General features: G+C 59.3%; 4 protein-coding genes across 6 annotated transcripts; 2 read left to right on the top strand and 2 right to left on the bottom strand.

Annotated features, from left to right (window-relative positions):
• The first annotated feature begins 42 nt into the window (after positions 1-42).
• APOA2 (apolipoprotein A2) lies at positions 43-1,378 on the top strand. Of its 3 annotated transcripts, none has more exons than XM_033092922.1 (4): positions 43-147; positions 301-386; positions 661-793; positions 1,146-1,378. In XM_033092922.1, exons 2-4 carry the CDS (start codon positions 335-337, stop codon positions 1,255-1,257), a joined length of 297 nt encoding a protein of 98 aa, XP_032948813.1. In that variant the 5' UTR covers positions 43-147; positions 301-334; the 3' UTR covers positions 1,258-1,378. The 3 variants fall into 3 exon arrangements, with proteins under 3 accessions (XP_032948813.1, XP_032948812.1, XP_032948814.1); XM_033092921.1 differs by having other exon boundaries at positions 92-194; XM_033092923.1 differs by lacking the exon at positions 43-147 and adding an exon at positions 203-223.
• Positions 1,379-3,057: 1,679 nt separating this feature from the next.
• Positions 3,058-5,884, bottom strand: FCER1G (Fc epsilon receptor Ig). The gene is made up of 5 exons (XM_033092060.1): positions 5,727-5,884; positions 4,111-4,202; positions 3,955-3,987; positions 3,534-3,554; positions 3,058-3,390 (listed from the first exon to the last, which is right to left on the bottom strand). The coding sequence occupies exons 1-5, from the start codon at positions 5,773-5,775 to the stop codon at positions 3,328-3,330; spliced, it is 258 nt and encodes an 85-aa protein (XP_032947951.1). The 5' UTR covers positions 5,776-5,884; the 3' UTR covers positions 3,058-3,327.
• Positions 5,885-6,374: 490 nt separating this feature from the next.
• NDUFS2 (NADH:ubiquinone oxidoreductase core subunit S2) lies at positions 6,375-14,213 on the bottom strand. Its single transcript, XM_033092215.1, has 14 exons — positions 13,965-14,213; positions 13,149-13,254; positions 10,949-11,139; positions 9,481-9,601; positions 9,163-9,275; positions 8,882-8,956; positions 8,700-8,777; positions 8,479-8,564; positions 8,178-8,297; positions 7,487-7,616; positions 7,150-7,245; positions 6,914-6,997; positions 6,738-6,795; positions 6,375-6,598 (listed from the first exon to the last, which is right to left on the bottom strand). Exons 1-14 carry the CDS (start codon positions 14,196-14,198, stop codon positions 6,561-6,563), a joined length of 1,530 nt encoding a protein of 509 aa, XP_032948106.1. The 5' UTR covers positions 14,199-14,213; the 3' UTR covers positions 6,375-6,560.
• A 997-nt stretch (positions 14,214-15,210) lies between these two features.
• Positions 15,211-23,943, top strand: ADAMTS4 (ADAM metallopeptidase with thrombospondin type 1 motif 4). Its single transcript, XM_033092222.1, is given in 21 exon segments — positions 15,211-17,619; positions 17,622-17,669; positions 17,672-18,156; positions 19,078-19,401; positions 19,629-19,694; positions 19,696-19,716; positions 19,718-19,766; positions 20,291-20,301; positions 20,304-20,463; positions 21,122-21,304; positions 21,307-21,407; positions 21,509-21,527; positions 21,530-21,657; positions 21,660-21,696; positions 21,927-22,045; positions 22,048-22,104; positions 22,910-22,960; positions 22,962-23,024; positions 23,026-23,046; positions 23,048-23,088; positions 23,517-23,943. Coding segments are annotated over 21 exon segments (2,502 nt in total). The 5' UTR covers positions 15,211-17,528.
• Positions 23,944-24,097: the final 154 nt, after the last annotated feature.

Raw genomic sequence — 24,097 nt, 5'->3', positions numbered from 1 at the left:
CAACTTGTTTACTCTACTGGCCCCTGCCCCAGCGGGTCCCTCCACAGTTCTCGTCAGCTGACAGGGGGGTGGGGAAGCAGACAAGTATATAGCCCCTGTCGCCCAGCCAGGCCAGGCACAGACGCCAAGGACAGAGGCACTGACCAGGTCAGCCGAGGGAGCACCAGTAGTGTGCAGCATCCAAAGAGGACCAGGTTTCAGTTGTGGGGAGGGCGGGAGCCAGGTTGGTGTGAGCAGCTAGGTACGGGTCCCTGGGGAGGGGCTGTGGCCCATTCAACTTGTGTCCTCCCCTGCCCCCAGCTGTTCCCAGGCCACCTTCCCCACCGTTACCACCATGAAGCTGCTTGCAGTGACTCTGCTGCTCCTCACTATCTGTAGGCTTGAAGGTAGGTGTGATATGGACCGGGGGCCCCTAGGAAAAGGGGTAGGGCTCCTAGCTGCCCATTTGTCAGCTGTCCTGTACCCAGATCTGGCAGCCGGAGGGTTCAAGAGGAAGACCGCCGCTCTGTACAGCCCCGAGAGCCCTCAAAGACCTGGGGCTGGAGACCTGTTAGGGGAGGGCTGTGAGCTGGGCTGGGCACCGCTTGGCTGGGCACCGCAGAGGATAGCAGGACCTGCGGTTGGGGCCCAGCTGAGAAGACTGTGTGTGTCTGTGTGCAGGGGCTTTGGTTCGCAGGCAGGCAGAGGAGCCGGGTCTGCAGAGTCTGTTCTCCCAGTACTTCCAGACCCTGACCAACTACGGCAAGGAGCTGGTGGAAAAGGCCAGTGGCTTGGAGCTTCAGACCCAGGCCCAGTGAGTTTCAGCAAGGGGTCTCAGGGCCCAGGTGCTGGGGAGGGGAAAGAGGGAACATGGGCGATCCCACAGAACACAGAGCTCGGGTGGGGCTCCAGGGGGACGAGGTCAAACCAGAGAGAATGATTGCCTCGTCCCCCCCAGAGCCATGGGCCTCATGAACAGATGGGCCGCAGGAGCTGGGCTTTGGGTTTCTGTCTCCAGGGTGCGTCCACTCCCAGTGGACGGCTTGCCTCTCCACCTATAAGCTGTGCACTAGCGTTTGGGGATTTGGGTGTCACCTCCACCTCCACCAAGGCCCTGCCCGTGCCTCGGGTCCCTCATACTGATCTCTGACCCATCACGTATCCAGGGCTTACTTGAACAGGACACAGGAGCAGCTGACACCCCTGGTCAAGGCTGGAAGTGATCTGATATACTTCTTGGGCCACTTCATGGACTTCGAAACACAGCCAGAGGCCTAGTGACGGGGCCACTGTCTGTCATTCCCAGCTGGCCCCTAGAACACCAGATGGCAAAGCCTAGAGCCCCTCTCCCTCCCTATTCCTTGTTTCCACAATAAATATTAAAGGAGTCAAGTGGTGAGCCAGGCTCTGTTTAGGACTGGGAGAAGGAAGGGTGGGGGAAGAGGGGGGACAAAGAGAAATCCAGTAGGAGAGGGGCTTTGATGAGAAGCATGGAGAAAGGGTTGAAGGCACAAACGTGGGAAATGACAGGGTGGGACGCCGTGATTCTTCCCCAAACCAAAGGAGTCTTCAGGCCTGGGACTGGCTCTGCCATGAGAACCAGAGAACCTTTGCTCTGCAGAGGAGCTGTGCAGGGCGTGAACTGAACCACTGCACTCGCGCAGGTCGCAGGAAGTGAGGGCTCCCTCCCAGTGGCCTCCTGACCATTGTAGAAGAGGAGAGAGCTTCCATAAAGGGAACCCAGGGGTGTCGCCCAAGCCCCCCCTTCCTTCCCAGCCAGGGAAACCCTGCTCTCCCCCCCTACAGTAAAAGAGAGGTGCTCAGTCCTCTCCCCATGTTATCTGGGTACCCGGTAGCCATCTGAGAGCTTGGAACTAGCAGATGTGCCAGGCAGAGGCCTGGCAGACCTCCCACTTGGTCTCCTAGACACTGGGAGCTGTGCTACTCGGAGGCCATCAAAGTCAGTTGCCCAGGGGAGGTGCTGCCCTCCCCTCTGGAATGGCATTGGGCGGGGTTGGTATCGGAGGCTCACAGTCCCAAAACTAGGGCAAAGGAAACTGAGGCATTTTCCGGTAAAAGTTATCCCCACTTTACCACCAAAACACTTACTTCCCTACCCTGACTCTCACTTCTCATATGCCATCTGAAATCGCCTTCCCAGACACCAGACGTGGCTCCAATGCCTTCTCCGTGTTGATGCCCTTCAGTCTGGCCTTCAAGACCGTCACTACTTACGACCACCTTCCTCCCCTTTCTTTCCCAGTATCTGTTGTTTTCTCTTGTGGCAAAACGTGTGGGGACAAAGAGATGTCAATCTGTCATTTGCAAGATGACATTGGACAGGTGAAACTTCAAAGAGCCCGACCCCAGAGGGTTGGGGGATGGATCAAATGGTACAAGGAGCTGGAAAAACACACTGCAGAGTGCGAGTCCCTGTGAGAATGGGGTACCACCCTGCATGGGGGTGGCCGGGTGAGCCTGGGGACTGGAGACCCGTTGTGACAGAGCTGCTGGGCAGAAATACTTCCAGGAATCCTGCCTCCTGGCAGAGCTGGAAACAGGACAGGCCGTATCGGGGGGCTCCTTAGCCACCCCCACGCGCTTGGAGGTGCTGACGTCCCCTCTGGACCCAACTGGTCCCCTTTGCCTTGCCCAACTCCAATCCCTACCCGGCCGATAAGGTCCCTCTCGCCCAGAACCCACTGAGAACTCTGTCCCCATAAAACCTTCCTTTAGGAGCATCACACGAGCCTTCACACACCGTACATACGCCCTGCAAGTTTGGCTTTCCGACCAGGCTAGCTGACGCCCGTGGGCCCTGAGTGGTGCCCTCGGATCTGCTCACTGTTTGGGGCTGGATGGACACAGGTCATGTCCTAGGCAAATGTCTGTACATGTGCCTACTAGAGCCCTAGAGTCCCCATGCAAGGGACCGGGCTCGGGCTCGTCCGCCCTCACAGGCGGTGTTGGTCCCAGAGGCCGTGGGCTCTGCAAGGCTGGCAGCGGAGGTGGCCTTACCCAGGGGCAGCTCAGTGTCCAGCCCACGTCTGGTAGAGGGCGAGTGATGGAGCCGTCGGGTCCAGTGTGTGACGGCTTTATTGGTGGCACTCCATCTCCATCACTCAGGGGTTGGGGCTGGGAAGACAAGAGTGCGCTCAGGGTGAGGCTAGAGCATAACCATAGCAACCAGCCCCTGAGCACAGGTCTCTGGAAAGGATGCAGAGCCTCCCGGTCCAGTGATGGGAGCGTAGCGTCTGCATGAGTAGGTCAGCGGGCACGAAGGGTGGCAGGTGTGTGTGGTGCCGGCCACGGGGGCTGGGAGGCCGTGGCCAAGGGCGTCTGTTCCAGTTATTGTGGCGGCTTCTCGTGCTTCAGGGTCTCGTATGTCTCCTGGGTACGCATGCTCAGGCCCTGGAGTGCAGGTCAGGAGGTCAGAAGATGAGAAGGTGAGGTGTCCCCGGGCTCCCACCCAGCCCACCGTCTCCAAAGGCACTGAGAACCCCCGTCCTCCGCTGAGCGCCTGCCCTCTGCTGAGGGTGGGCAGCCTCACTCACCGTGTAAATGCCCTCTGACTTCTGTGGAGGCAAAGGGCAAGGCATTAGAGTCCCACGACCCCTCAGGGCCCCTCGGCGTGTCCCCACCCAGGGCCGAGGGCTTGCCCAAGGACAGTGGGGCACGGATGCACACTTGCCCACATGGCTACAAACATATGTATCTACACACACACACGCGACTGTCACGGGCTCATCACTCATCATCACTCAGCTTTACTCTTCCTTGTCACCTGCTGAGTACTTGTGACTTAGCTAGGTGGCAGGGGGCAGGGTGGCAGGGGGAGGGGAAGGGGGCGAAGGCGTGGAGCTCGTGCAGACCAGCATCAGACTCGTGCCCTCCCAGGGGCCGCTGACCCCAAGGCTAAAGCCCCCGAAGGGCCGAGTCTGCAAAGTTGTGAAGAGCCAGGTGTGGGGATCATACCTCACAGGCTACAGCTGCCTTCCGCACCTGGATCTGGAGCAGAGCACAGGTCGTGAGCAGGGCCCATCCGCCTCCCTGCAAACTCCCGGCACCCTTCTGCCCCACCCTCTCCCGCTGCTGCCCTGGAAGCCAGCCCACGCCACCCGCCAGCCTGACCTTGAGGCGACAGTAGAGTAGGGTGAGGACAATGCCGTACAGAAACAGGATGGCATCCAGGATGTAGCAGAGCTGAGGCTCGGCCAGGGCGGCTGAGGGGACAGACAGTGCCCGGGGTCAAGCTTCAGGGAGGGGACCTTGCCTCCCTCCGAGCCCTCCCCGCCCTCCTCCCTCGCCAGGAGGGCTGCTGTGTTGGGCCTGACACGCAGCCGGTGTGCTTTAGCACTGTGGGCTCCCGGGTCACCACCAAGCACTTCACAGCCCTCCGGGGACCCATCTGAGTTAACTGGGCAGAGATCAAAACCTCAGCCCAGAGAGGGGGGCAGTGACAAACTTCAGTGAAGAAACCACAGGAGTGTCTCTGCTGAGTCCTGTGACCTGTGGCTGAGAGCTGGACAGGAAGGATGTGAGCTGGGGATGGGCGGGAAGGCAGTTACTCCACGACTGGTCATCTGCTCAGCCTGCTCCTTTCTGCCCCTTCAGCCCCTTCAGGCAGAAAACACAAGGCCTCTGCTTTCCCAGGCCTTAGGGACACGGCTGGCGCAGCACACAGGGCTCCAGGGAATGACAGCTGTCCCATTCCGCCTGTCGCAGGGACTCTGCCCTGTTACTCACCTTGGGCCACTGAGAGGAAGTTTGCGCAACTAAAAAAATCACGCTCGGCCGGAGCACCCATCCGCCTGGCACTATGGGTGACCGGTACGCAAGTAGCCCTTTCACAGGTGATGCTATGTGAACCTGAAGGCCACCCTGTGAGGGAAGTGCCATCACCTCCGTGTGGATGACGACACCAGGACTCGGAGGCAGAGCTACGTGGCAGAGCCCGCAGCCAAGTCCAGGTATTTCTGCTTCCAAATGTGTGCCCCTTCCTACGGCTCGGTGGCCCTGCCCCTTGTCTCCTGCTGGCAGACTGGACACTCACTCACTTCTTCCCTCCACCTTCACAGCTGGGCTGCTGCAAGTCCTCTCGTCGACTTCTTTCAATTTCCCCAATGTCTCCAACCACCTCCTTCCCATACCCCAGCTGCAACCATCCATCTTCAAAACACATTCTCACAAGATACCCAAGAGCAAGAAGTGAGAGTTCGTGATCGCTGACTGCAGCCCGAGGGCAGCTGAGGTCTTCCCGTCGTCGCCTCAGTTTCCCCGCCAGTGCTCAGGTCCCTGGAATTGTGTGTGGCCCGCCCCCCACCAGCTGCTGACAAGTGCCTGCGATGACGCACAGAAGCAGCCATTGCGTCCGTCTGACTGCCCGTGCCTCACTCCCAGGCAAAAGGACAGGCCGCAGCCCCTAAAGGGACTACATAAATATTACTAACCAGCTTGACACCGGCTCCCAGTGGAGAGCAAAGGCACCCCACCGGAAATGCAGCTTTTCCCAAACCAGCTTTTCGTGTCACACACTGCCCTCCCCTGCCCACTGAAGCCTTAGGTGCATACCAATCCTGAAAAAGACAGAGGGGGACACGAAAGCAGGGAGCTACGATTCGTGTGTCCTCATGGGGACCACGCAGGACCAGCCTCAGGGTCTCTGTGCCCTGCTACCTGCTGCCCACCTTCCTACCTCGGCCCCCAAACACGTGCCCTTGACTCCCACCCTCACCAGACCCTCTCACCTGCTTGTTCAGCCAGAAGGAGCACGAGAAAGACCACTGCTGGACGCATCCTGGGCAGGATGTGGGGACCGTGAGCAGGGCTCGGACGCCGTGAGGGCACTGTGTGGCTGTGCTCAGCAAACAGCTCCCTGACCACAGAGCACCCCCTTCCTGCCACGCCTTCCCCCAGCTTTGGCCCCTTCCCCTTCCTGCACAGAGACCAGGCGGATCCCGGAAGGGCCAACTAAGGCAGCTGAGAGAGCTGGGCTCTTCCGCCTCAGTCCTACAGTGACCAAGGGCCTGCTGCCACAGACAGCGGGGAATGCCACCGTGGGAGAGCCTGTGTGACCCACCACTGCTGCAGCCCTGTCCAGACACATCTGTGATAACTGCCCTCGAGTTTCCATAAGGCCCCACCACGGCCCTTTCCTGCCCAGCTGGAACTGTACCCGTCTTGGTTTGAGTTTACCAATTTGTGTGAGCAGCAAATTTAGGCAAACGATGGTTTGGGGAAAAGAGGAAATGGGGAATGGAGAAGTGGAAAGGACAAGAGTCAGAGGAGGGGGTGGGGATGAGCAGGAAAAATTGCTAAGAATTGTGTCTGACAGAGAAGTGGAGGGTGAACAAATGAGTTTCCCATCAAAACGAAAAAAACAGCGAGACGCTGAGGAGTTTCGGCACCGGGGCCGGAAGGCGGCTATTTTATTACAGTTTCTGCTTCCCAGCACAGAAAGTCAGACAGCCCAGTGCTCACGCACACGCACACGCACACGCACGCACACGCAGCCCGTCTCCAACGACCACAGGCCCCGCACAGGAAGTTCACAGACAGGAGACCGAGCCGGCAGGACCTGCTCAGCGATCCACTTCTCCAAACACAATATCCTGGGTACCTAGGTCGGGGAAGAAGTGGTGTCACCCAGGAGCCACAGCTCATTACCGTGCTCAGTCTGTTAACAGGAAGTTCAGGTTCTGTCCCCAACCGGTCCAAGCCCTGGGCTGGGCATCCACACGACACAGTGGGCCTCGTACCTATGATGGCAACGACGTCCGCCAACATGTGTCCCTTGGACATCTTGTCCAGACCGGCCTGGAGAGAGTCAGACAGCAACAGTGTCGGGGGGCCCACAGGGAAGGCCCGAACGCCCCAGCACACTCAGCCACGCCTGTGCTCATCTATGGAGCTGGCGTCACCAAGTGGTTCTTACCAGGTGGGCGAAGCCAGGAGCCTTGATCTTGCATCGATACGGGCGGCTGCTGCCATCAGACACCAGGTACACCCCAAACTCCCCCTGACCGAGGAAGAGGGGACCACCTCCATTAGCAGGAAGGCACGTTTCTCTGCAGCTCCATTCACCCTCACGTCCTCTCTCCCCGATGGACCTGCATTTATTTGGACGCCTATCTCCGGCCGCCCACTGCCCTCCCCTGGCCTTCTCCTCACCTTGGGAGCCTCAATGGCGGTGTATGTGGCCCCCGGGGGAACCTGGTAGCCCTCAGTGTACAGCTTAAAGTGATGAATCAGCGACTCCATCGACGTCTGGAGGGAGGGAAATGGGAGCGTCGTGAGCCAGACACCAAGTGTCCCATAGGCTGTTCCCCAGCACAGGAGGCGTCTCCACCCTCATGGAGACAAGAAATGAGCAGAGCAGATACAGGAAAAGGGGGCTGCGGCACTTGACTCTCACGCCGAGAATTCCCTGAAAACGGAAAACTACAAAGCAGGACTGAATCCAAATCCACAGGCCTCTCCCAAGACCTCCGTGTGTTCCTGCACTAACCTTCATCTCAGCTCGCTTAGGTGGGGACACTTTGGCATCGTCAACCTTGACCTCTCCAGGAGGCATCTTGTTCAGACACTGCGAGATGATTCGAATAGACTGGCGCATCTCCTCCACCCGACACAGGTACCTGACGTGGATGGGACAGGCTGGGAGCGCCGGGCGGGAGGGAGGCAGGCTGCCCTCGGTGACCCGCGAAGCGCCAGAAGTCCCCATTCCTTCGCCCCAGCGCAGCGTCTCTGCTCAGCTCAGCCACCAGACAGCCTCCGTCTTCTGATCCTAGCACTGGGTCCTTCCCCAGAGTCTCCCGGGTTTTCTCAGACATGCCGTATGGCACTTCCCTCTTTAAGCAGCCTTAGGCACATTTTGGGCCACAGAACAGGTGTGGTCAGAAACCCAAACACAAAACTGTGGCAAGGCTCGTGCAGCGTCAGTGAACAGGAGCAGAACGTGAAGCTCAGTCGAGTGAGCGGCACCGGCACGGCCAGGCCCGTCAGCTTCCCTGACGATAAAACGCAGCCCTGACCGGTTCTAGCTCAGACAGAGGACAGGGTAGAGGGAAGTGAGGTGTCACGTGTGTGAAAGTGCTTTGAAAAGCACCTCTGGTAACACACACAGCAGAGACTGGGAAGTGCAGCCGAGAAGAAAGTAGCTGAGAGGGACACGGAGCCGAGAAGGGCTTGGGCCTCACCTGTCATAGCAGTCCCCTCGGGAGCCAATGGGGACATCGAACTCCACCTGGCTGTAGACGTCGTAGGGCTGGGTCTTGCGCAGATCCCACTGGATGCCGGAGCCGCGCAGCATCACCCCGCTGACGAGAGCACACCGGGAACAAGGGTCACCGCCTGCCGGGAGGGGACACGCTCCCCTCCCCCACAACCCCAGCCGGGGACACAAACTCAGAACAGGGCACAGAAGGTGCCCCTGTTGCTGAAGCCGAGACATGGGGCTGGCATCCCCCGCCCTCAAGGTGACCAGTCTGCTGCTCCCACCTAAAACCGTAGTTCAGTGCGTCTTCTGCTGTTACAACCCCAATGTCCACTGTCCGATTGCGCCAGATCCTATTGTTGGTCAGCATCTGTTGGTCAAGAAAACGCGGGTGAACGTCGTGACCCCTTCAAGCACCTCTGTGTTTCTCTACAACTGGGGACTAAAAGCCCGTAAGGCCCGCCTGGGGAGAAGGAGGGGTTTTCCCCACCAACTCCGACCTTACCTCTTCCAACTCATCAATCCGAAGAGAGAAGTTCTTGGAAAACTCATAAATGTCATCCATAAGCCCAAGGGGAAGGTCCTAGAAGCCACAGAGACACAGGGTCGACACAGCACGGCCTTCCCCACAGGCCAGCGCTGCCCCCCAGTGGCCACGGCGGGTGCGGGCGCCGACGGACCGCTCACCTGGTGCACGCCCCCGGGCCGGACGTAGGCTGCATGCATCCGGGCGCCGGACACCCGCTCGTAGAACTCAAACATCTTGAAAGGACACACAGGGAACCAGTGACCCCCCCACGTCCACTCCCTTGCTCGTGCCTCTGCTGCCCCACCGACCCCACTTGACAGCTCCCTAAGGACCTGCCCCAGGTTACACACACCTCCCCCGAGTGGTGGCCCTATGTCCCTTCCCGTTCCCTGTCTCTTCACACCTTCCCCACTGCCGCATCTCCTCCCTCCTCTCATACCTTCTCCCTTTCTTCAAACATCCAGAAGAAAGGGGTCATGGCCCCAATGTCCAGGGCGTGTGTGGTCACAGCCATGATGTGGTTCAGAAGCCGAGTGATCTCCCCGAACAGCACTGTGCAGAGAAGACAAGCACCGGAGCCAAGCGGCCAGTCTGACAAGCCGTTCCGGACGGAGCCCGGGGTCTGCAGACTAAGCTTGGGTTCAACGCCTCCAGGAGGGGAGTGGGGGCTGTGCTGTACCCACAATGGGGGCGGGGCGGATCCACAGCACCCACCCTGACGAGGGGAGCGGGGCCTGGCGCGCAGGGGCGGGCGTACCGCGGATCCACTGCGCCCGCGGCGGAGGCTGGATATTGAGCAGCTTCTCCACGGCCAGCGAGTAGGCCTGCTCGTTGCACATCATGGACACGTAGTCTAGTCGGTCGAAGTACGGGAGGGCCTGAAAAGACGGGGAGCCAGGCCCATGTCACAGGCCTGGAGCTGCTGCTGCACACGCCTTCCCAGTCCCCAGGCCCTTGCAGGGTGAAGGGAACTCCCAATAACCAGCACTGTGCTGGGTAGGGGACCCAGGCCGCCGTGTTCACCAGTCTCCTACAAGGCTCCGGAGCGGGACCAGAGGGCAGCACAGCGCTGTGTGGTGTCCCCTCCCCACACACAGGACGGGAAACACCTCGGGAGCCCAGGACAGTAACTCGCAGTTAAATTAGGAAGTATGAGTTTTCCAGTACTTCCTGCCTTGGTTTTTAACAGAACGTATTAAATTGTACACTAATAAAAAGTGGCTCACAAAATTCCTGAAAATGTAACAATCTGTCCTGTGACACCACTGCCAAGAGCCCCCTGGCCCCAGACACCAAAGACGACTGCCCCTCTGAGACACTGAGGGGAAAGGTCATCGGTGCCGGGAGCACCGGCCTGAAGATGGGGGACGGAGTGCCAGGAAGGGTGCGGTCTGTTTCTAGTGGGAACGGTTCGGCGCTCCTCCCCTGGAACCAAGAAGCCAAGTCCCGGCTGTCGGCCAGCCTTGGCTTCCAGGAAGGAGAGGGAGTGGAGGGGCCCCTCCCTAAGACAGTTCGTTCTTGTCCTGACGTCCTTGTGACGTGGGACCATGCTACAATGTTAACTCCATGGACTCTGCGACCAGAAGACACCACTGCCTGGACTCTCCAGGGGACTCCGTTTCTGGTCAGTGGTTCTAAATCCTCACCCCGTCATCCTGCTATCAAGACCTTTCTTCGTGACAGTAAGGAAAAAAGCGCAGATTCCTATCTCAGATCCATGCCTGCGAATCTAACCCTCACCACTAGGGTCACAGTTCTAAAAACGGCAAACTGTGTCTCAAACTCCCTCCCAGTCACTCTGACTCACTGAGTGTTTCAAAAACAAACGTAGAGAGCTGGAAGATACAAGAATCAGCTGCTAATCCTAGGAAGCTGACGTCTCTGTCCTCCTGCCCTGAGCCCAGGGACTGTGGCTGTGACGTACTGGTGTGAGCAGGGAGACTGAGGCACTGGAGTAAGGGTGAAGGGAGTGTAAGCTGGGAGTCAGCCAGCACAAGCGGGAGTTACTCAGGCTGCAGGACATCGCTGCTGGACAAAGCAAATCCAGATGGTTTAAGTCACGTGTCCCCTGCCACATCCGTCCATCCTCCCAGCCAAGACCATCTTGATAACCTCAAAGGGCCGCTCCTCAAAACCCTCCTCCCCTGGGGTTTTGGGGACTGTAAAGAGGCCAAGTCCCAGGCTAAAGCACCCCAGGTCCTGCCACAGGCCGTGCTCGCCCACACCTGTAGGTAGGTCTTGTACTCGATGAGCTTCTCGGTGCCGCGGTGCAGCAGCCCGATGTGAGGGTCACACTTGCGCACCATCTCCCCACTCAGCTCCATCACCAGGCGCAGGACACCATGGGCTGCTGGGTGCTGGGGCCCAAAGTTCAGGGTCAAGTTCGACACCAGTGTGTCCTTTGGAGGGTCCACATCTGAGAAGTGGGAAACAGTTGAGAGTCAAGGGGTAATTCCCTTGAGAACCCCCACGAGACAGCAAGGAGTTTCCCGTCCCTACAGGTCTTCCATCTCACCGTGCTGTACCGTAAGTACCCTAATCTCCACGGTGACCAGGAAGACCATGGATGGGAAAAGGGGGAAGGGAGATCTAAAGTGATGGGAGGGACCATGAACCCCCTTTCTCCATGTCGCCCAGAATACCTTTTGGAAAGGAACAGTAATAACAGATAACATTTATATAGCCCTTATCGTCTACCAGGGACTACTCTAAGAACTCTGCTTACTTTCATTAATTCTCACAACAACCACAAGTACTAGGTACTATTAGTAAGCCCATTTTATTGGTGAAACTGAGGCTGGAGAAGATAAACGCTTTCTCACAGGGCTGGTACACGGCAGACCCAGCACAGAAGTCGGCCTTTCAGCTCCAGGGCCCACACTCTTGACCACTAGGATACACTATCCTCCAAAGGTATCTGATGGACGGCCAACCAATCAGGACATGTATTGTAATTCTTACCACTACTAATGACAGTTCTTACCCTGAAGAAGCTTCCAATTTCATTTGGGAAATAAGTACATGTGAAAACTAGTAACACAGGTCAAATTTACAAGGTACCAATGAAGTGGCTTAGCCATCAATGTTTAAAGGAAGGAAAGAACAACAAAAAATGTTAAAAAAAAAAAAAGAAAAGAAAGAAAGAACAGTGTGAAGACTCCATGGAGGCAGGATCTGAGCTGGCTCTTAAATACAGGAATGATTCTGAGAGACAGTGAGAAGAAGAGACACCCAGGCTATGGGATCCACACGGGTCAATCTTAGAAACGAGGAAGTATCTTCCCTGTCAAGAGGCAGAAGATTAGTGACGGCAGGCGGTGGGGACAGTAGCATCACTAATAACAACACTAAGGGAGACACACAATGTGCCAATCGCTACAGGAAGTGGCTTATGTCACTATCTCATTTGACCCTCACAGTAACGCAATTAAGTGGGCACTTCATTCACTGCTAAATGAAGAACCAAGATCTGAGACCAGAGGCGAGCGTTTCAACGCAAATTCTTCACCATGGACTCTGGAGTCAGACGGACTCAAGAACAAATCCACCTGTGCATCCTTGATCAAGCTGTACTCTCCCTGCACCAGAATTTCCTCAAAATTGAAATAATACTGGTGTCACTTCCCCAAGGCCTGCAGTAAGGACAAGTAAAACAATGCATACAGACCACTTGGTGCATGGTAAGCACTCTGCTGCTTTTACTATTAAGTTTTTGAAAAGTAACTGAAGTACCTTTGAAGGTTTTTGAGCATGAGAATGAATGACACGGTAAAATGATTTGTTGGGGACGCTGAAGGCGGGTGACACTGTATAGGACAGCTGCAGGGAGAGCAGATCAGTGGCAGGAAGCCAGGGAAGAGACTCCTGGAAATAATCAAGGTCTAACACACAGTAAGTCTGAATAAGAAAGAGAGAGGTGACTAGATGTGAGACATTAGGAAAGAGCCGCGTGGTTTGGTGATTTGCCTGCACACAGACATGGAGGGCAGGAGAGAGAACAGAGCCGAAGGGTGACTAAAAGTCTCAACTCTGAGAGAATGGCAGAGCCACTGATCATAACCAGAAAGTCAAAAGGAAAGCTGGGTTTTGATGGAGTAAGAAATGTTTGTATTCAGGAAGTCATTTGGGTTGCCAGTGGGAAAACCACCCTGTCTAGCAAGGGAGATGGAAATATACTGAACCTATGGGAAAAGCTGAAGCTAAACATAGGAATTTGGTAGGGACCTCCGAGGGTTGGCTGTGACCTACGCTTTCTTTCTCCTGGAATGTTCTTCCTTTCCTTCTCTACTTGACCAAATACTATTACCACTATCATGTTTGTTGACTTGCATGATGAAAACAGAAAGGGTGGGAACTAAAACTTGCCTAAGATAGAGCACTCAAGAACACAAAAATCAGGTTGGGACAGGGGCTCTGGGCACTCACCATTCCAAGGTGGAGGCTTCCAGTGGGCTGTTTCCTTGGTGGGGTACATGACGGCTCCCCGAACTGCTCTGCCCACTCCACATCGGGCTGCCACTGCCGAGCACCTCTAGGGAGTTAAAGAAGACACCAAACACCGGCCTGAAACAGTGCCTGTTCCGTTCGCATCCCCTTAGAGACAGGCAGACACCAGGTGAGGCTGCCTGGGATTCCTCAATGCCGCGAACCGACACACAGTTAGTGTTGCTTCGGCACAAGCTGGAACTCCACAGGTTCCACTCCTAACAACTTAGTCCCAGAATCACTTCACCTATCACCCCCTGTGCACGCAGGCTGGGATGCTGGCTCCTTCAAATCCCCGCCCTGGACAACATGAATGCAAGACAGGTGTTGATTCAAGGTCAACTGATGTGAGAGAGAGAGAGAACAGACGGGGTCCTTGGCTCAGCTCAAAGACGGCCCGAGTGCCGCACTGGGAGTCTCAGGGTCTCAGTTTGCGCTCCTCATCGAACCCCATCAGCGGGCTTTCCTCTTGGCCCACAGCGTCTAAGGAGAGCTTCACCAGTCGCACCCCACCCGTGACGGGGTTCAGAAGCAAGAAGAGCATAAGGCAAGGTGACACCTGATTTCACCCGGGCCGAAACCAGCTCAAGACCCTCTCCCCTCCGCCACAGCGGGGCGCCAAGCACCTGGATGGAGCCCGAGACGGCAGGCCTGGGCGAGGGTTTCACGGGCCCGGGTCATTCTTTCCTAGGGGGCACAGGGCCGTGGAGTCCACAGCCTTGGGGACAGCGCGTCGACGGCTGCCCCGGGCCTCACCTGCTGGGCTCGAATAGGTAGCCGGCCCAGCCCCTGGCCGCAGCACCTGGGCCGTGACGCCCCGCAGGCCGCACAAGCCCTCAGCGCCGCCATCTTGCCCGCGGCGGACGGTGGGAGGAGGGCCGGGCGGAGGAGTTCCGCCGCGCACTTCCTTGTGGGCTTCTGGCCCGTCGGCACAAATGCGGCCCGCCATCTTGAAAGCTGGCAGGGTCGCCGACCTGAGCCTGACAACATCCGGGTTCTGCGCCTCGGCTTCACTGTGGCTCAAATACCCGGGACCTAGGGAAGCTGTTCCCACCGCTCCTGACCGTCTTTCTAGGCGTTAGCCGGCGGGAACTTGCTACTCGTGCCGGGGCAGCCAGGCCCCTCGCGCGCCCCTCACCCTTGGACTGTGCCCGCTCCCCCCCGCTTGGCCGCCCCGGCCCTCCTGGGTGGCCCCAGGCTGTGCCAATTACCTCCCGTTCCCGAAGCCAAAAGTTTCGGAGCAGGGAAAGCCAGCTAATTTCCAGATGTCCTAAACGGGTCAGGCAAGGGGACCCAAGTGGGGCCGGCGGGGTCTTAGCTCCGCCAAATAAAAGGAAAGAGGAGGAGGCCTAGGCCCCCCGCATGGGAGCGGCCGCGGGGCGTGCGGGGGGGGGGCCACCTCACCCCCGAGAGGCCGCGGGCCTTCATGGGTGACCCTGATGTCCGCCAGGCTCCCAGAACCTGCAGAATTGCAGCCTCAGGAAGCGCCCTAGACATGCCTCACACCCCACTTCATCCTGGGTCAGGCCCTCCCCTCCACTTTCTGACCCTGACCCTGACCCTGAGCCTGCCTCAGTCCTGGCCAGTGCCACAGAAATGTAGTCACCACCAGGAGTCGGAGCCCAGTTCTGTGCGGACGAGGCAGACTTTTCCAGCCTTGGAGGCCAGTTCCGGTTCTCTGCCTCTGCCTCCAAGCCCAGCTCCAGCTGGGCCACCCGTTGAGTTTGCGGTCCCTCCCACTCGCACTCCGCCTGCCAGAAGCCTTCCCCAGATCTCCCCCGCACAGGGTCCCCGGACCCAGCCCACCGGCGGTGCAGCAGGGTGGGGCAGACAGACCCAGGAGAGTGGCACCCTGGGAATTCTCAGCTGTGGAGAAAGAGGAGAAAGCCAGACTTTTAGCGGGAGTTGACCTAATGGGAACAGTGCCAAAGCGCGGGGGTCATACCTGGCTCTGGGAACCGAGGGGACCAGGGTGGACTGGGCAGCCCCCTTGCCTTCCTGCCCCGACTCCCCACCCTCCCCTGGGCCTTGTCCCCCTCTGCATTGGAGCTCAGTAAGTGTGGGTGATGGTGACTGGGGGGGGGGCTGCATTTATTTGCCCTAATCCTGCCTGAGAGAAGTCCGTCTAGACTCGGGCCTGCTTGGCCCTGAGGGCGACTTGAGCTGGAACGAGGGTGAGGGCCTCCTGGGGGGGCTGCCGAGGACAGGGCATCTTTTGTGCCTTCTCCCTGATGCCAGCACCCCCCCCACACACACTGCTACTGGCAACTCCAAGGCCCTTTGTCTCTCACTGCTTAGTCACCCCCCTTTGTCCTCTTCTCAGATGGGGGTGGAAAGGGGCAGTAAGAGTCCTCGTGACAGCGCCTCTTGCCCCTTGCCCCTTCTGGTCTCCCATCCTTTGTCTAACCCTCCACTTAGGACCAGGGTCAGGGCACCAGGCAGTCACAGGGGGTGCTGGACACAGGAAGCAGTGGGCACTGGAGCAGGTACTAGTGGACCTGAGCAGGAAGGGCGGGGGGAAAGGAAGTGTCCTGGTGGATATGATGTGGGGTGCAGGAGGTGACAAGGCAGAAAGCGAATAGACAAATGGGGCAGGGGCAGGTGGTCGGTCTCCGGGAAAGGAAGGGGACTGCTGACCAGCACTCCCCTTCCTGGGGATATCCTGAGGGAGTGGCCTGTAGCCTGGGGGGAACAGACATTGCCCCTACTTCTGAACCCTTTACTTCCTTGCTTGCGAGACTATCCCCAAGACCTCTTTGCTGAGTCCTCCTCCAGTCCAGAACTGACGGAGTCATTTTGCTTCCTTTTCCCAACACCACCTCTTCCTCCCTGGGGCTCTCTCCCATCTCAGGCACCGGTTCCTGTTTCTGTTGCTGCCTAATTTCCCTGTATTCACAATGCTGCCTCCATCCTCTCCCTGTCTAAGGGAAATGAGAACTAGAGGATGACTAGATATTCCCAGAACGATGGGTTCTCAGGGCAAGGTGGAGCCAGACTTGGGAGCTAAGTGGGGATTCCTCAGAGGCCCGGCACTGGGTTGTGTCTGGGTTCCTGTGCTGGGTGGGCTGGTGGGAGGCTGGAGGAGGGCTCTGGTTAGGAGCCGGGTAGGAGAAGGGCCAAGAGCCCTGGGGGGAAGCTACTGGGCGCTGGGCCAAGGAAAATGGGGAGTCAGGAAGTGGGGAGGGGGAGCCCTGAGGGGAATGGAGGCGGAATGGCTGTCCCAGGCTTTGGAGGGGCAGATAGTGGTTACTCAGTAAGGGAGAGCCTGAGTGAGAGAAGTTAGAAGTGGTACCACCCTGGACCCTCCTCCTGGGAAGGGAAGTCGTTACCCCTCCTGCCTGGCATGGCCTCTGCCCGTTCCCAGGTGTGCCCGTTTGAAGCTGACATGCCCTACCTTTGGGCAGTTTACTCCCTGATCTCTGCCTCCTGCTGGCCTGTCTCACACCCTCCTGCACTCTTTCCTGCTGCTGGGTCTCTGGTCCTGACAATGCTGAGCTAGCTCCTTTCTTTGTTCACCCTCTTGAGGCTTCTACCCTCTCTCCTCAGCTCTGGAAATCAGCCCCTAGGGGCAGAGGGCAGCCTGAGGGAGCCCCAAGAAAAGGGAGGCCATACCAGAATTCTCCTGGGACCTTGGTCCTTTCTGTGCATGTAGGCCAGGCCCTTTCCCGGACTTCCTACCCTCCTGGGGCTCTGTCTACCAAATAGGGAGACAGCTGAGAGCTGGCTGTGGGGTTTGGGCAAATGCCCTGTCATCAGCTGGCCCAGCGCCTATGACCCTCCATTCGGCTGCTACAGGCCCCCCTCCCTGGGGCAAGTCCCATTTTTCTCAACGGAAGACAAAAGCGAGGTTTTTGGGAAGGAATGAGACACCCATCTGAGTCCTACCAACAGAGCTGCTGGCTGAATGGCTTCCAGCTCAGCCAATCACAGCGCCCTCAGGATGCTTAAAGAGCTGGGCGGGGAGTGTGGGAAGAACCCACAGGGAGACCCGCAGACACATGGACGGGGAGAGAGAACAGGAAAGAGACAGAGACAAAGGCACAGAGGCGAAGCCAGGGTCTGAGGGCGTACAGAAGGGGAGGCCAGAGAAGCTGCAGAGGACGAGGGTTAAGGAGGAGCCAGGCCACTAGGCACCTCTCCCAAGCCAAGGGCTAAGTCTTCCCTGCCTTCTCTGAAGGTCCCCAGGGGCCCTCTACCAAACCCTGCCCCTGACCCCGGCACTAGGCCCAGCCCCAGGCTGCAGAGGAGCTTTGCAAAGCCAGAGCGTGAAGACTGGGTGGCCGGACAGCCTCAGGCCCTCCCAGCACAGCCAGCTGTGCCATGTCCCTGACAGACGTGCGCCCCGGGAGGCGCTTGGCCGACTGCTGGCTGTGGGGAAGCCGCTCCCGTCCACAGCTCCCCACACTGCCCGCCGTCTCGGGCTGGTGCTGCTGCTTCTGCTGGTCTCCCTCCTGCCCTCAGCCCAGCCGGCCCCCTCCCCCGGGAAGAGGAAGAGATCGTGTTTCCAGAGAAGCTCAACGGCAGCGTCCCGCCTGGCTTGGGCATCCCTGCCAGGCTGTTGTGCCGCTTGTCTGCCTTTGGGGACACGCTGCTGCTAGAGCTGGAGCAAGACCCGGGTGTGCGGGTCGATGGGCTGACGGTGCAGTACCTGGGCCGGGCACCCGAGGGGCTGGGCGGGGCCGAGGCCGGCACCTACCTCACCGGCACCGTCAACGCAGACCCGGAGTCGGTGGCATCTCTACACTGGGACGGAGGGGCCCTGTTAGGGGTGCTGCAGTATCGGGGGACCGAACTCCACATCCAGCCCCTGGAGGCGGGCACCCTGAACTCTGCCGAGGGCCCTGGGGCTCACATCCTACGCCGGAAGCATCCTGTCAGCGGCCAGGGCCCCATGTGCAACGTCAAGGCTCCTCCTGGGGACCCCAGCCCCCGCCCCCGCAGAGCCAAGGTAGGTCACCCTGGGGTCCGTCCGGCTGAGCCCCGGGTCCGCTGGGCACCACTCTTCCTCCTTGACAAGCCTGTCTTGGGACAGCTCTGGCTTCTCCCTGCCTGCCCCTGCTCCTGGCCAGTCCGCTGACCCCAAGGAGGGTTCCCTGAGGTGGGTCAGAGGCTCTGCTGGGAATGAGCCGTCCCGCCCCCCCGCCGCCCCCCCAGCCCCTGCCTGACCATGGCATCCTGCTGCCATGGCCCCTAGCTACAGGCTGTCCTAACAGCCCCTTGGCCTTGACTCTTTCCTGTGTCCACATTTGATTTTCACCCTGCCCCCCGACACACACACCCAGCTAAAGAAATGAGCGTTTAGGCCCAAAGGGTTGGCTTGTGGTGCTGCCTTCTAAACTGTCCTGGCCACCTGCACACCAGGGCAGGAGTGCCCAGGGAGGAAAGGCGTCCCACACGCCGTGGTCCGTCCGCTCCCACAGGCACTGATTACGAGGCTGCCTGAGGCTCCATCCTTTACTCCCCCCACCCCCAGCTTTAATCCAGACCAGACGCTCCCCACACCCGCCACGCTGAGATCTGGCCCGCGCCTGGCTGCTGACTGAATTGTTCCTCCACCACCACACAGGGCAGACACGTTGCGGCCCAGCCCTCAAGCCCCAGTCACACTCAGGCCTGGGGGCCCCAAGGCCCCTCCCAGCAGCTTTTCACCTCTGGGGCCCAGGCGGCCCTCTCTGGGACGTGGCACCCCCTTCTCCTCCCCTCTCTGAACCAACAGCTGTTTTCTCAGTTACCACATTTTGGGGTGGGGGAATCAACAGGGTGTGCTCAGGGCCAGCTGGCTCTGCTGAGCTCCAGACCCAGAAAGAAGGGGGGGTGTGACCCCTGGTGTGGCAGGCAGTCTCACGACCCTCTGTCCTCTCTCTCCTAGCGCTTTGCTTCCCTGAGTAGATTCGTGGAGACCCTGGTGGTGGCCGATGACAAGATGGCTGCATTTCACGGTGCAGGGCTAAAGCGCTACGTGCTGACAGTTATGGCAGCTGCCGCCAAGGCCTTCAAGCACCCAAGCATCCACAACCCTGTCAACTTGGTGGTGACTCGGCTGGTCATTCTGGCGCCCGGCGAGGAAGGACCCCAAGTGGTGCCGAGTGCTGCCCAGACCCTGCGCAGCTTCTGTGCCTGGCAACAAGGACTCAACAGCCCGGAGGACTCTGACCCTGACCACTTTGACACAGCCGTTCTATTTACCCGCCAGGTGAGGCCCTGCCAGCACCACAGGCCACACACCGCACGACTCCCAGAAGCACCCTGTGGAAGGATTTAAACAGTGCCCCTGGAGCCGTGCAGGGTGGCGCCTGGCCTGCCCACACCACTGACTCTGTCTGGGCCCCGACAGTGCCCAAGTCCCCACTGATCTGGTCTCAGCCCAATGGACTCTCGTGTCTTGCTCCCTCATTTATCTTCGATGATCCCCCTCCACAGGACCTGTGTGGGTCTCCACCTGTGACAGAAACCCTGGGCATGGCTGACGTGGGCACCGTCTGTGAACCCAGCTCGGAGCTGTGCTGTCCGTGGAGGATGACGGGCTCCAGTCGGCCTTCACCGCTGCGCATGAGCTGGGTAAGGCGGGGGTGGGGCCATGGGACGTCTGGGATGGATGATGGGTGTCAGGTGAGGTGAGGGAAAAGTGAGCTCAGCAGGGTGCAATAGGGGTTACAAGCCGTTTCTTCTTCTTCTCTTTTCTTTTTTTCTTCTTCCTCATCCCTGAGCCTAGGTCCAGGGCCATCCTTCTCTGCTCTGGTGTAGACAAAAAACATCTAGGCTTTGCAGAAACCCACTGTGAGCTGTGGTGGTGTGTGTGAGGGCCTGGCCCAGTACTGAGAGTTCACAAGGGTCAGAGATGGGGTGTGTGGGTTGAGAATGTGTCCACAAAGACAAGTGGGTAGGGACAGGTTTGAGAGTATTTTGGGGACGGGGAGACAGAGCCCTGGGGGGCTACATACTGAGTAGCCCTCAGAGCTCTAGAGTGGGTTGCATGGGATGGGTCTGGCCACCCACAGCTGCAACCAGGTTGTGATGACCCTGCAGCCCGAGGGCACAGGGCTGGGACCCTTGGACTCCAGCAGGGCCTCTGCTCTCAACAGGCCATGTCCTTCAAACATGCTCCATGACAACTCAAAGCCATGTGTGGGTCTGAACGGGCCTGGGAGCGCCTCCCGCCATGTCATGGCTCCTGTGATGGCTCACGTGGACCCAGAGGAGCCCTGGTCCCCCTGCAGTGCCCGCTTCAATCACTGACTTCCTGGACACGGCTATGGTAAGCAGGCGCACTGCCTGCACCCACTGTCCTCTCCTCGGCCACCTTCCGGGGGGCGGGGGTGAGAAGTGCTGCTGTCTTAGTGTGGTTCCCACCTCCTCCCAGGATAAGTAGCACAGCTGCAGGAGACAAATCTTGGCGCAGTAGAATTAGAGCTGACCTGCTAAGGGCCCGCGCTGTCCAACACAGGGTGAGGTGCCTGCCTTGTAACTTGGAGGTGTGCAAGCCCAGCAGGGTGACTTGAGGTGGGCAGGCTTGTTGCTGGGAAACAGTTGGTTAGAGTAGGCAGGAGGATGGAGTCCCTTGGGTTCCCATCCCGATTCTGTTCTTTACCTTGTGTAGACATGTGACCGTCAGTGACGTGTGTAGACGTGTGACTGTCAGTGATGCGTGTAGACGTGTGGCTGTCAGTTACCTGGCTCCGTATGGCTCATCTGCAACATGGGCATGACAGTGCTAACTGTCTCATAGGTGGCTGAACACAGCCTGTGCTCATCACACAATAAGCACCCAGTAAATTGCAGCTGCGATTTAAAGCTTCTTCCAGCCCTACGAGTTGGATCCTAGGGTACCCCAGGCCCAGGGAGCCCCGGCTTTCAGAGGGCAACTAGAATGCCTCGGCCCACAGCTGACTTCACAACCCCTGCACCCCTCCTAGGACACTGTCTCTTAGACAAGCCAGAGGCCCCCCTGCATCTGCCTGTGACTTTCCCTGGCAAAGACTATGACGCTGACCGCCAGTGCCAGCTGACCTTTCGGGCCGACTCACACCACTGTCCTCAGCTGCCACCGCCATGTGCTGCCCTCTGGTGCTCCGGCCATCTCAATGGTCACGCCATGTGCCGACCAAGCACTCACCCTGGGCCGACGGCACCCCCTGTGGGCCCTCACAGGCCTGCATGGGGGGCCGCTGCCTCCACATGGACCAGCTGCAGGACTTCAAGGTGAGAACCCCAGGGTGGGGGTGGAGCCTGGGGAGTGGGGATGGGCCCTGAGCCCAGGAGAGAGTGCGTGTACCCTACCCTTCCATTCTGTGCTTCTGCAGGTCCCACAGGCTGGTGGCTGGGTCCCTGGGGGCCGTGGGGTGCCTGCTCTCGGAGCTGTGGGGGCGGTGTCCACTTCTCCTCCCGGGACTGCACTCGGCCCACCCCCCGGAATGGCGGCAAGTACTGTGAGGGCCGCCGTACCCGCTTCCCGCTCTTGCAACAGCCAGGGACTGCCCCACTGGCTCAGGTGCGGCATGGGGACGGGAGCCTTGGGGGACAGGGGGGACAGGACAAAGTGTGGGGACCAAGGAGGTGCTGCCTGTCCCTGCAGTGGAGGGGAATGACTTTATCCTTCCAGACCTTCCCTGGCAGTCTGTGGGGGACACCGGTGCAGCCGTCTAGAGGTGTGAAGGGAGAGGTGCAGGGGCTGGGAGCAGTGACAGAGGGGCTTCTGACCATCCCTTCCCCTCTTGCAAGCCTTGACCTTCCGTGAGGAGCAGTGTGCTGCCTACAACCATCGCACTGACCTCTTCAAGAGCTTCCCAGGGCCTATGGACTGGGTCCCTCGCTACACGGGTGTGGCCACCCGAGACCAGTGGCAAACTCACCTGCCAGGGCCCGGGCACTGGGTTACTACTACGTGCTGGAGCCACGGGTGAGGGCCAGGACGCCAGGCCTGCTGGCATCCCCACCGCCATGCCAGGCCAGCCCCAGGGTCCGTGGGCATTGGAAGACAGACTCTGGATAAGTGGCCCCTCAGGCACTGCGAGCCTGCCCTGCTCCCACTTTTTGGCTCCTCTCTCTCCCCATCTCCCAGTGCTTTCCATCGTGAGAACACGAGCTGGGGCCTTTGGGGTGTCTTTGACCCTTTCCATGGGCTCCTCCGCCAGATCACAGCAAGCCTGTCGGCTCAGGGACGGCCAGTCCCTCCCTGGACAGGCCTGGAGACCATGATGGCCCTCCCTGCCTGCCCTCTCTGTGGCAGGGCCCCAGGTTGAAGGCTGCAAAAGGAAGAACCAACCCTACCTGCTCCCTCGCGCCCCAGGCTGGGGAGAACTCCTGCCAGGTTGGCTGCCCTCTAGCGGCCACCTGGGATGGTACCACGGAGGTTTCCTACTCCTGCAATTCCCACCTTGGCGGCGCCGGCCAGCTGTCTAACCTCTGGGCATGTTCCTAATTTCCTTGAAGCTCAGGGTTCCCACCGCTGGAACCCTGAGGTTGTGGTTGTGAGTTTATGTGCTCATTTATAGAGCACTCAGCACAGTGCCTGATACACAGAGGCTCCAAAGGCAGGGGCTTTCCCTGTGGTTCTTGGTATTCTGCTTCTCATCCCGTAAGGGGTCTGGGGCTCCCTCCCCGCTCCATCCACAGCCCCTCCCTGGTGGGACGCGGGTCTTGTTTGGCTCACCAACCCTGCCCGACTCGGGAGCAGCCCTCCACATGGCCCCTCTCATCCTCAGGTGGTAGATGGGACCCCCTGCTCCCCGGACAGCTCCTCGGTCTGTGTCCAGGGGACGCTGCATCCATGCTGGCTGTGACCGCGTCATTGGCTCCAAAAAGAAGTTTGACAAGTGGCATGGTGTGTGGTGGGGATGGTTTCTAGCTGCAGCAAGCAGTCTGGCTCCTTCAGAAAATTCAGGTTTGTTTGCTGTCGACTTCCTCCTCCCACCTTCCTGGACACTAAGCTGGGCCTGGGCGATAACATGTGAACTCGACACAGAGGACGGAGCAGTTCTGTCAGCGTCCCACCTGCTCAGCAGGTGTGGGTGGCTTCTGGGAGGGCCCGGGTGGGCAGCAGGGACACTTCCCCAGGAGGCGGGGCTTAGAAAGGCACCTCAGTGAGGGGCAGCAGGTGTAGAGGGCCAGGGCTCAGCAAGGAGGCAGTTACAGGCAGCTCAGATTCCAGGCTGGACACCTCACAGAGGTCAGAGGAGACAACCCTCTTTGCACACATGCACACACTCACACATTCCCTCACACTCATATACACACACACACGCACCCAGCTCAGAAGGCTCAGGGCATCCAGGACCACGATGCTGAGCTGCCCTTACTCCTCCCACACAGGCAAGGATACAACAATGTGCTCACCATCCCGGCGGGCGCCACCCACATCCTGGTCCGGCAGCAGGCGGCCCCTGGGCCCCGCAGCCTCTATCTGGCCCTGAAGCTCCTGGATGGCTCATACGCCCTCAACGGCGAATACACGCTGGTGCCCTCCCCCGCCGATGTGCTGCTGCCCGGGGCTGTCAGCCTGCGCTACAGCGGGGCCACTGCATCCTCCGAGACGCTGGCGGGCCACGGGCCGCTGGCCCAGCCCCTGACGCTGCAGGTGCTGGTGGCCGGCCACACCCAGGGCGCACGCCTCCGATACAGTTTCTTCGTGCCCCGGCCCACCCCCTCGCCCGTGCAGCCCTCTCCCCGGGACTGGCTGCACCGCAAGGCGCAGATTCTAGAGGTCCTCCGGCGGCGCCCCTGGGCGGGCAGGAAATAACCTCACCGTCCCGGCTGCCCTCCCTGGGCACCGGGGCCTGGACTTCGCTGGGACACTGTGGGGCTTCGTGGGGCCTCACTGGAGACACCGTGAGGGAGGGGCGAGCCCCAGCCCGCTGCCCTGTGCAGGCTGGCCCTGCCCGGTCCCTGCCCTG

This window comes from Rhinolophus ferrumequinum, chromosome 22 (assembly GCF_004115265.2).
Source record: "Rhinolophus ferrumequinum isolate MPI-CBG mRhiFer1 chromosome 22, mRhiFer1_v1.p, whole genome shotgun sequence".
Taxonomy (NCBI): domain Eukaryota; kingdom Metazoa; phylum Chordata; class Mammalia; order Chiroptera; family Rhinolophidae; genus Rhinolophus; species Rhinolophus ferrumequinum.
The sequence above is the reverse complement of the archived record's forward strand: the minus strand, read 5'-3'. Positions and strand labels throughout refer to the sequence as shown.